The following is a 12,300-nucleotide window of genomic DNA, read 5'->3' on the forward strand; positions in this document are numbered from 1 at the left end:
TTTCCCCTTTGAATGGGAGCGATGGAGCACTTGCATGATGTGTTTGGTGCCTTGCATGAAAAAGACATGCAAAGGCAAGGTCCAGTCTGCATGCTGCTTAATGAATGTTTTTCCTTTTCTCTCCCTCCTTGTCATGTGCTTTCAGAAGACAACAATGTGGAAGGTGGGTGCTTTGTACTTTATTTTCCAACGCTCATTTGCCTTTTATTTCTTAGTATTAATAGAGTACATCTCGAATATAGAAGGTAAGTTGAACTTCTTTCTGAGTATTTGCTGATTTCTGGATTGTGTATCATTTTTCATATAGAACACACACACTCTCAACTCCATCAGCCCCAAGTATATGAAACTCCTTCAACCTTAACTCCAGCCTTTGATGGACTTCAGCATCCCATATGAACCTTAGAATACTTATTTCAGTGTTCTGCATGGAAAAATGGCACAATCCTGCTTCTTTTATTTTAAATGAGAAAGTATTTCTTTGCAGTTTCTGAACACAGTGCATGATTCTTTCTCCATTTTTTTTTCTTGGTCAAAATGATTTCTTTGGGAAATGTTGAGCATTACATCATCTCTAGCCCATTGGTCTAGTTTCAAATGATTTGATTTATAAAAAAACACAAAATAAAGTACTGACTATAATTAAGACGTATAAGTTTAGATTAAAAATAAGCCATTGGCCAGTGGAAATGAAAGCATACAGCACTCCAGCGTGATTACTGGTAAGTATATTTGTAATATTCTGTGTCTGTTAAATAAAATTATGGTATTTGTTTAAGGTTTTCTAAAGTTATCTCTATCAAGGAATTTTGAGCAAGTTACACATTTTTCCTGTAGAATCCAACAAACTAAAACATATTTCAACATTCTTTTAAAAAAAAATTTAAGATTTTTATCAAAATGTAGTTGATTTTCCATGTTGTGTTAGTTTCATATTTTAACATTCTTACCTTTAAAGCACTTAGTCCATGTGCTGCCAAAGAAATATGTAAAGGATAAAAATACAAAAAGAACTACGAAGAGCAAAGAATTGTGAAAGGGAAGTTGATGTCCTATCAACTTACATAATCACAGCATTAACAGTTCTTGCATAAACAACTTACTAGTATCTATATCAGAAGAAAGTGTTTAGCATATTTTATTTTGTTACAATGTTTTGAAATATAGCCATTTATAATGTTCATTTCTGCACAATGATGGATTCCCTAGAAAAAGAGTCCCCATCTAATGTTACAGATAAATAACCATTAAAGTTACTAAGATTTGATGTCTCAAAGAGCAATACATGATAATACAAAGTTGATCAGTAACAGGTTTCAGCATATTATTTGTGATTCTTTCATGGATTCTTTCAATTGCTTAGTTGCTAAACATTTGTTTCATTATTTAAGTACAATAGATTAAAACTTTAAAAGAAATCATCAGTGACTATTTTTCCAAGTGTTGCATCTGTATATGGCTTTTTTTTTCTATACTATAATTTAAATAGCATGTGAGTGTGTACTTGGAAAAGATATTACCCTGCAGATCTGACTGACATCTTTCAAAATCAGTCTCATTTATAATTGTGCATGTTATTTGAGATCAAAAGGTTTTTTTTTAAGTATCTTTTTGACTTCTTTTGCATTTCCTTAACCATCCTGTAAAATGTTCCATGTTTCTGCTCTTTTCTCTTTAAATCCAGTTGCATTCCAAGGAGCTTTAAAATCACCTTAATAAGCATGAATGCCCCTGTCCTTACACACACTCATCCCATGAATAATTTTGACAAGATTTTCAGAGTATAGGCTCATAAACTATTGTAATAAAGTTTATTCAGTCATAATTTTTAACATCCCTATTTATAACTCCACTTTGGCAATATAGTTTAGCTCCTTTAGAGGTAGAAAGTATAGCATGAACAATGTTAATGCTTTTGAGATTTAAAAATTTCCATTCTCACTAAGGTGGTATTAAAAACCATTGAGGAATCTAAAAATTATATCTTGTACAGAGATATTTCCCTGATTTATCAATAGTTTACAAAAAAGTTATAAACTTTTATTAGGAAATATGTATAGTAATATTTAAAGTGAAATTAAATGAAAAATTATATAACCTGGACAGATAAGCCACTATTCTTAAGCATAGAAGATATCATGAGTCACCAACAGGTCATAAACCTTTTAAACTGATTGTATGATTTTTTGGGGGGGGGGTTAAAATCACTTAGAAAATACAAAAGAAGCTAGATTTCAGAAACTTTAAAATACTATGTTAAATAATGTTTATATTGTGATTATATGATGATTTTAATTGTATCTGCCCACAGGAATGTTTAAATACCCCTTTTAAGGAAATGATACAGATTATTTCAATACTGATGCAAGTAATACACAATGTTATGTAGCTCAAAGTCTCAAATATATTTGAACTAACAGTGGGAAATGAAATACACATTTTATTAAATTTGTATGTATGCTATATTTCTTTGACATTATTCCATATTCTTGAAATATATAGGGATTGAAAAGTAACTTAATTTCTGAATTTAGAATAAAGAACTAAGAATTAATGCTAAAAAGTAAGTTGTATCTTCTTGGACAGTGAAATTTTTTTTTAAAAGAACATTGCTAGTATTCTTTAGAAAAGGGGTGATCTTAATCTGAAATTGTCAAGCAAGAGTTAAAAAAATAATTTAAATAAAGGGAATTCAATATTGTTTCAGAAAACTTCGTTGATGAAATTATATCTTAAATATACTCATGATAACTCATAGTTTAGTATTTAAGTAATGCATAAGTAAAATGCTGAATAATTTTTTTCTCCATGGGAAATTACTTAACCCTATTTAAAGGCGATCCATTGTTTCTTAAAAACATTATTCTATAGTAAATTCATACTTTACACCTGCATGTCTGATGATCTTTTTTGTATTTGAACAAGCTTATTCGATTGCTACATGTGTCAGACAAGGAGACATTTCTGCATTATCATTTCAGTGTGCTAAGGATGTGTTTTTTTTTTTTCATTTAATTATGAAACTTCTCATTTTTTGATGAGGGGAAAAAGATCAGACCCAGCCCATGTTTCAGGTATTCTTTTGGGTTTTTTAAAATATAATTTCATCACCAAAGAATGGCAGTCCCTGTGGGGGCAGTGTTCAAAACAGTCTCGTCAAAGGGCACGAAGGGCAACTGCAATATTTAAGGGATTGGTTGGATTTTAAGTCATGCTCTTATGCTCTTGAATGTTCCAACTGATACATAGAAGAAATACATGGTGCAGCATAAGCAATTGTTTAAATTGCAGTTCTATAACTCTTTGCCCCAAAGCATTCCAACCAGGAGTTGAAAGAATGCTTTTTGATTTGACTCTGTGATACAGACATGTCTCATAGGAAACAAGATGTCTGTCACTGAACATTTTTGTCACTGTGACAACCCTGCCTTCCCATGCTCCCTTGTTTATTGCTGACTGTGCTCTTGTTTCCCTTCAAGGTCTGGCGCACCTGATGATGGGCGACCAAGGTATGGGCTCTGTTCCTTTTCCACTCTGCTTTCAGTGTTTTCTTGTTCTGTAGCTGCTTTCAAACCATCACTGCAAAGGATGGGCAAATGCTTGCAAACTATCTGGCTGCAAATTAAATACATAATTTTTGTTCACATTTTTTCATGTGTTTTTCTCCCCTTTGTTGGTTTGATATTGGTTTGCACCTTTGATTTTATTTTCCTTTATTCTTTGCACTATAATATCTGCAACTAAATAAGACATAAGAACTTGTAATTGAAAGTTTTCATACATTTATCAGCATATGCAGTTAAGGGTAGTTATAGTAAAAAAAAACCGAGAACCATCATAAATTAACATATGAAAAAAGATATTTGGTTTAATATACTACACCAGAAAGAGTCCATTTTTCACCCATGCATGTCAGTTTGGGAACATGCAGACATCTTTGGCTTCTGGCTTCTCGAATGCTGAGTATAGTGTTCTACAAAATCAATACTTTTTCTACCTATAAGCATTGTGTATCTCCTTTTGTGTAGTCTTTTAAAGTGAGCATGGGCTTTCTAATTTCTTTGCATGTATTGCCTTAAAAAAGGCAGATTTCTCAACATGTACTGATTGTATCTCCATTTGTGTTCAAATCCTATTTATACCTTCTTGTATATTTAATTTTCAAAGAGTAGTGCATATACATATATTCATAATTCTTATTGTTGTTTCTCTCCTCTTTATTCTTTTTGTATGGAAATCCTTTCTTCATGGAACCATTTCATCAAATCCATAGGTAAAAGTAAAGGTATTACATTATTTTATTTCTTCTTAATATCATCTATATGAATAACAGTGCGTCTATATGAATAACATTATTTTATTTCTTCTTAATATCTATATGAATATCAGTGTGAATAACATTTGCAAAATACATTTTTCAAATGTATTTAGACCTTTTGGCATTAATAATGGGCACTGGGAGGTAGGTATGTGTGGTAATGAATATTTTATGAATTTAAGGTAAGAAAAATCCATCAAAATGTTTCCCTTTGTTTTTTTCTTGCTCTTTAGAGTGACTTTTTTTTCGTGTCAGCTGCTAGTATACTTAGCATATTTAGAAATTAGTGACAGGTTTCAGTGTCAGTTTTTGCAGTATCATTTGATGGTAGTTAAATGATGAGTGTAGCCACCAGAAATAAATCATCCTCAAACATTTAACTCTGGAGCACACCTACCCCAGCCATTCTGCCTAGGGATGTAAGTCTAAGCATGTGCAGCATTGAAATGGTGCTGCTCTGGGCTCATCAGCTTGTGGTCTGCTAGATGTCATATATACACGTTGACTCCATGATAACCTGCAAAGGCAGTGTCCTGAAAGAGACAAAGGAGAAGACGAGCCTGCTCTCTCTTTTGTGCATACTAACTTTGTTTTAAGAACATTATCAACTCAGGTTTACATTTCTGCATCACTTGGTAAGTCAGGCATGTGTACTCTTTGACAGTATTGGTGCCAAATTTAAAAGCATGCTTAGTTTGCCATTTAGAACCATCCACGTTGTGTTTAGTGTTTTCATTAAAAGAAAGTAGATGATATGCAACTGTGGTAAATATGTGTCATAGCCTTTAAAGTAACCATGTTTAACTATGTATTGGTGAATGTGCCCTTGGTCTCTAGTTTTGTTTTATTTTGTTTGTTTGGTTTTTGTTGTTGTTATTTTAAAGACAGGCATGTGTTTCCTTGAATTCTCTGAATCTTTCTTTTGCTCTGGATCTTAATCTGGTGAATTGAGACCAAAGCTCACAGTTCTGCACCTTTACATTAGTGTCATCTAGCAGGGAAACTTTTCTGTTTGAAAAAGCACCGAACATGAGCAGAGCAATAAATAAGAAATGATATCAAAGTTTTAAATGTGTAACACAGAGCTTTAGAAACAAATGTTTGGATACTTTGAGCCCATAAAAAGAGAACATATGCTATTGCAGTTTGTGTTTTGGTCAACCATTTCCAGTAATGTAATTTAATCGTATTTTAAGCCTTTAGCAACTATGCAATGACAGTATGTATCAATTCTTTTAGAGATTTTGTGTACCATTTGGATACTTTCTAGACTTTTTTTTTTTGAGGCCAAATTACCATTACTTTCCTTTCTTAAGTGGGCATTTTCCACTATGTTCCGTAGTGTAGGACTCAGGATGGCATAGAGGGAATCTATTTATATTTTATTTTACTGGCTGAGTGAAGTAAATGTCTATGTGTTTGTATATGTGCATGTTTGTATTTGTATGAATGCATGTGTATACACAAACTTTCTAAATATATGCACACATATATACCCATTATATTGTGAAAAAAGTAACTCATAAAATAATATGCTAATTATATAACCATTTAACTCTACATATGGAATAATTCATGTTTAAACTTAGCTGATATTCATTTCAGTGTAATTAATGTTAAGTGTCACTTAACTTTACTGAGTTTTACTATGTCAGTCTTAAATGTTTTCTGTTGGCATGTGTGTCAAACATATATTTACCAGTTTTCACCAAATTTTATTCCTCAGTCAGCACAAAACTACACAGGACAAGAATTTGGTATTTCCTTTACATTATTCTGTTAATAGGACCAGGATGCTTCTTGGTGTTAAATGGGGAAAGAAGACTTTAAGATGGACTTGGGCATTTTGCAAATCAAAGTGATCACCTTTACATGCTGGTTAATTATGTTTATAGAAATGAGAAACATGATTTATAAGTCTTCATTAATTGCAAATTAGTTCAACAAATCTGCATTCTAGAGCAAAAAATACAATCTTGACTATGATGTGGCATCCATATTCAATGAGTGTCAATAAAATAGGGAATGAAAACATGTGAGTAAGTTAGTTTAAATGACGGAAATGGAAGTGCTAGGAGAGTGGTTAAAAAGTATGATCAGTGATAGGCATTCAGAAAAGATAAAGATAACACGAATCAGGATCTCCCTTAGGAAGATATCCTTGTCTTGTGCCACCTGTTGGAGGAGTCAAAAATGTATAGAAACTCGACAGTGTGGATTCTTGTATCAGGTTAAATCCTAGTTGTGCATAAAATATGTGTTAAACCTACCTAATCTAAAATAACTGATATGCATTGTAAATTCATGCTTCTCAAGTCTTCCCATCAAATTATAATCCTGGAGCATTTTTCTTGACACCACTTTTCTCTTTAGCGAATTCAGGTGCTCTGCAATGATCATCTGTGGATTAAAGTCTTCCTTTGTTGAATCCAGAAGCAAAACTAGGTTCAAGAACATTATTGCTATCATTTTGATTTATCCTGTATGGATTCTTAAGTATTTTCTGAATTTTTAAATGTCCAATGATAGACAAATGTATTTCATTTTAAAAGTACATTTACAAAAAAAGAACATTTATTCTGATAACCTTCTTCATCCTCCTCCCCAGGCTTCTCTCTAGAGGTAAGCACTGGTATCACTTTATGATGTATCCTTACAGAGTTGGTGTGGATCCTTCCATACTCCATAATTAACTGTTCAGGGTTTGAAACCTGCAGAATTCCTTACCATATAACATGACAAAAACAGATAAGTCTGCTGGAGACATGTTAAGGCTCATTGCTATGTGCTGGCAGAATCATAATGAATGAAACGGAAACTTTCTCACTCTGTAGACCATTAGGCCTCATATTTTCATTTGGTCATTCTGTTTCAAATTTTAGAGTTGATTATTTGGATTTGTTTTCATGTTTTCTAAACAAGGATATGTCACCTTTAATTGGTCACAGGTAGGAATAAACTTTGCTTTCTTTGGAATAGCTGAAGAGAGAGAGTATTCAGGGCCAACCTTACTTCTGTTGGTTATGGCTAGGTAGATTCAAGTGGTCTTTGTGACATTGTGTTTACTTTCTTTTTAGGTTTGAAATGTGTCATGGGTGTTGTTAGGACTATTGATAATACTAACTTTATTCTCCACTCTATTTAGAATTTAGATTTATCTATTTGCCTGGGGAATTTAGTTTTTTGTTTTTTTTCTATGTATGTTTAACTGGTCACTTCATTCCAACAATTATTTACTTGTATTTTACTCTAATGTTTGAAAGAAATGAATGACCATTTAAATAAGAAAACATCAAAGAAAGTTACATCAAATAACTGCAAATCCAGCCATCGTGGCTGGTTAATAGCTTGGGAGCACAGGTTAATAATTGTCAGTTAAATGTTGATTGAAAGCCTGTATTTTCCATCATATTAATCATTATAATTGTATATATTTATGTGAGTGATTTATATGTTTAATGTCAACTTTTTCCTAGTAGAATGTAAGCTCCATGTGACTTTATTTTTTTGACCATTGTATTTCCAGAATATTTTTCTTACTGTATCTTGAATTTGCAATTCTCATGACTTAAGTATGTGTGTGTTGGGAGCATATTGGAAAAGGTAGATGTAGAGGAGGACATGGAGGGTTTGTAGTGGACATAGTAGAGGGTGGAAAAGGAAACTTATTCAAATATCTAAAAAAATTGTAGCAACAGATTATATTGAATCCTCTCTGTCTCTATCTCTGAACTTCTTTTGTTTCCTATCATTCATATCCTTGTCCAAAGCTGCAGTATTTCTTTCTAGTAAGACATCATTCCAGTAGCACTTTAATATGTCTTAGCCTATGCACAGCAATGGTCCTGTAAGGAAATAAAGTCAGTGTATTTTTGTGTTGGAGGGTTTGCAAAAATTTTAATGTGATTCACTGTCACAGTGGCAAATAATCAAATTTTATTTTCTAACTTGATAACAAGTACAGGAGTTTTCCTGAAATTCATATAAGATGATAAGCTAACTAATGTGGTTTCATGAGTTGTTTTTTTTTTAAACTGTATCAACTGTGATGTATCATAAGAACTGTGTTTAAATTGGGTTAGGATTGTAAGCTTTCAATAAAGCCAAAATTTGTCTTATCTTGTGATATGAGCATACTTGCTGTTCCTTGCATTTATGAATCGTACAACATATTTGCAAAATAAGTGTCCATTTGACTCTTTCAAATGTTTATTGTTTGCTTATCCAGGTTTCTCATGTTACTAGAAGGCCAAGTTATTACAACTGTCAAGCATGTAATTACACATTTTAAAAGTGCCTAAACTTTATTGTATTAGTGAAAATGAAGATCTTAGAATAATTACAAAGAAAATACAGATTTTTCTCGTAAGCAATTGTGTTAATACTAGGTATAATTGATTCCACTCAACTAATTGATAAGTACTATCAAAGATTATGTATTTTAAAAATTTATCTGTAATGTCAAACCACAATTAATATTCTATTTACTCTTGAAGTAGATTTGATAGTATTAATACTTAGAGAAGAGTACCACATTTAGTATTCTTATACATTTTCTTCTGTTTCCATGATTTTTGTTACCATCTTTCATCTCTCATGTTGCTGTGTAGCTGATTTGTCTGTGAAGTGCACAGTTTGCAGTCACCAATGTCATGATGTGTATTTGTTTTATAACTCTGAAATACATTTTGCTGTGGTTTCTGTTGTAGAACTAGTTTAATTTTGAAAATAATCACATTTCTCTTCTTTTGTATGGCTTCTTAAATCATATCTCCTCATTTAGCTTGAAAATATTAACTATTCTGCATCGTTCAGAAGCATTCGTGAATGTTGACAGAATCTTACTGTATTGGAATGCCTATGTGTGATGTATTTGCAACCAAGACATAATTTATTTTGGTTTATCTATTACGATTTCTACTGTTGCAGTACTGGAAGCCCCTCATTCACAGCTACCGAACATGGAAAGACCAGAATTTCACTTCATGAAATGAGATATTAAATGTCTACTTCATCAGTACGATATACTCAGAAGGCTATGCGACTATTTAGAATTCGGTATTTATTTTGCAGTTCTTCTTTAGCCTACATGTCTGTCATTTCTGAGTATAATCAAGAAAAGCTACCCGAAGAGTAAATATTTCTGTATTATCTCTTGCTGCAATTTAATCAATTTTGTCATTATATTTATTACTAAGAAAAGTCCCAGCTTCTTTTTATCTCTGCACTATTGGCTCTGTGATGAGAAGTTTCCCATTTACATTCTGTAAACAATTATGACATTGAGTAACTGGTAAACTAAATAAGGATTTTGTTAGGCTTGTAGTGGATTAATTAATCCTCAGAGAAGAGCACAGAAAGAACTCTTCACAGTCTAACAGTTTAAAGAATGATGTAGTAAAAATATAAATTTAGATGCTTTACTAAAATAGATCATAAATAGCAAAACATTTATGTTATATCATATTGGATATTAAAATGAGAATTCCTTTTCCAAAATCATGATTTTATCTTACTTATCCATTTTGAAATGTATTTTTGTTAATCTGGATTAAAAAAAATCAAAACATTTAGGCTGGTAAGAAGGTATTTCTTAAATTGTGTTGGCCAGTGGTTTTAAAGAACACTATAATTACCCAGAATGCTTAGCTTGTATACTAACGAGATTTGAATCTTTAACTAGAATCATAGAATTTTGGAGCAGGGAAGAACTTTACACATAATCTTTAAAAAATTGCTGACACTCTTTTATTTATAAGATATAAGAGGAGATATTGCTTATTATGATAGGCAAAACACTGTGGAGATTTTGAACTAAAGTAACTGATATAGAGTAACCAACCATTCCTAAGGAGACCTTAAAGACTTGCTCCACTTACACAGTAATAATCATGAAACAGGGTTTTATCTTCGTATTCTTAAAAATAAAGTTAGAGGTAATGTGAAGGAAACTGATCATAGAGTATTATATAAGATGCTGTTGTTTCTCATTTTGAAGGTTTCATTTTAGGGGTAAAACTCTACCTTATAACAGGGGAACAGTATAGGTTGGTAGGTGAGCGTCATGAAGTCATAAGACCTGGGTTCAAATCCTGTATTTGCTCTTTACTGACCTTGGGCAAATAATTTAGCCTCACACATCTAGATAATAGGATCTGTATTATTAGCCAGTAAAAACACTCCATTCTCAAGTATATTGTTACATGACAAATCACAAAAGTAAAAGATGGTTTTTATCAATGGTGATGATAAAATAAGACACACGGTGAACGTTTAGATTAAAAAAATTTGAAAACTAATGGTCTGTAATCTGCCCAGGATTTTAAAAAGGTATTAATGTCTTAATATCTTCTGCCCATCCTATGAATACCCTATAATTTATAATTCTGTGATTGTTTTAAGTTATAACTAACTGGACATCAGTATTCTGATGGCCCATACTACAAAGAATATTGTAAATACAATAAAGCATGAAAGGTTGAGTCTACTCAGTCAAATGTATTTAGATATTTCTGTAACTCTTTACATTTTCACATTTCTCTTGCATACAGTGATGAACCTGAAATGGACTTGCCTCCCCTTTGAACAAACCTAGGAGTTCAGTGGCAAAATGCTGCTCTTTAGATGCAAATTAATGGGCTGAAGGGGGCAGGGAGTTAAATATTTTCTTGTGGACTGGAAGTTCCATCTAGAGGAAACATTTTTATGAATTAATGTTTTGCCTCATTAATGAGTAATAGAGTGATATATGAGTTAAGTTTATACTAACCACTTAGTCACCTGAAGACCAAATTTTCAAAGAAAAGCTAATTAGGGTCTTCTCTTCTTCGATAGGTATCTTTGTGGGAAAAAGAAACATAATTACCTTAAGATACTTAAATAATTGGCTATGCCCTCACATCCTTCAAGATTTTGCTCAAATGACACCTGAGTCTCAAGAGACATATTTTGACCATCCTATTTAATACTATGATTTGACCCTTTCCTGAACTCTCTTACCCCAATCTAGTTTCTCTTCCATAACAATTATTATCTTTTAACACGCTTTAAAATGTTTTCATTTATTTTGTTTACTGTTTATTGTCTTTCTTCCACCAGAATATAAAAGGGCAGAGATCTCTGCCCTGCCTTATATATCTCAAGGACCCCAGAACAGGGGCTGGCACAAGTAGGTCCTCAATAATATTATACTTGTTTAATGACTGACTGGTTGGTTAAATAAGTTTATAAAATTTCTTTTTAGATTTTGCTTTGGATGCTCTTTTTTCTTTCTCATAATACACTGATTTTCAAATTTCTTTTTACTTCAAGGTATATATTCTAATAAAGGAAAAACAAATAAGATCAATAAAACCAGAATTTTTCTCCTTAAACTGGGTGTGAGGAGGACTCCGACGCAACCCTTTTGATCTTCCTTGTTCCCTGCCCAATGTAGGTGATCTCACAGAATTTGGAAGGGATTTGAAAACCTCTCCATTGACCACTGATGGTCAAGCCTTTTCTTTATAATCCCTCTAACAATCAGTCTTAAAGGAATATTTCTTTAAGAAAGGGATAATAATTCATTTTTGTATATATCTCTGTGTATAGGTAAGAGGAAGAGGCTCCTGGGAGTTTAGCTTCTAATGGCTTCTAACTAGCAGGATTCATTGTGACTTTCAGGAAGTACCTTTTGGCAATTTGTGACAGAGGAAAAGTTTCAAAGAATGAAGTGGGTCCCCTTGTACTTTATATTCATGTAGCTTATCTAGTGCTTCTCATATTGAAAGAAATAGGTTCATTCTTCTCAGATCCTCAAATAGCTATATACGCCCGAAGGGCCTTTGACTTTTTCCCAGCCTGGGGATAAATGATCGTTTGTTCAACTAGATGATTTATCAAGTAGTCTGGATTTGCAGCCAGCTGTCCTAAACTGTGGAACCTGAGTTGAAGAATTACAGTGGTCGGAAATCTCTGAATTAAAAAGCAAGAACAAGACTGCA

The 12,300-nt window shown here is 32.5% G+C and overlaps 1 protein-coding gene across 17 annotated transcripts in view; it reads left to right on the forward strand.

Annotated features, from left to right (window-relative positions):
- Positions 1 to 12,300, forward strand: part of NRXN1 (neurexin 1) — a 1,122,104-nt gene that overhangs the window by 96,300 nt on the left and 1,013,504 nt on the right. For 8 of the 17 annotated variants that reach the window (XM_060170168.1, XM_060170152.1, XM_060170157.1 and 5 more), the window contains exons 2-4: positions 146 to 163; positions 3,480 to 3,509; positions 4,274 to 4,285. The exons of 4 other annotated variants lie outside the window; for them this stretch is intronic. In XM_060170168.1, coding sequence (XP_060026151.1) covers positions 146 to 163; positions 3,480 to 3,509; positions 4,274 to 4,285 — 60 coding nt within the window. The remainder of the gene's footprint in view (positions 1 to 145; positions 164 to 3,479; positions 3,510 to 4,273; positions 4,286 to 12,300) is intronic. 5 more of the 17 variants (XM_060170151.1, XM_060170153.1, XM_060170156.1 and 2 more) reach the window with 3 other exon arrangements.

This window comes from Lagenorhynchus albirostris, chromosome 13 (assembly GCF_949774975.1).
Source record: "Lagenorhynchus albirostris chromosome 13, mLagAlb1.1, whole genome shotgun sequence".
Classification (NCBI taxonomy): domain Eukaryota; kingdom Metazoa; phylum Chordata; class Mammalia; order Artiodactyla; family Delphinidae; genus Lagenorhynchus; species Lagenorhynchus albirostris.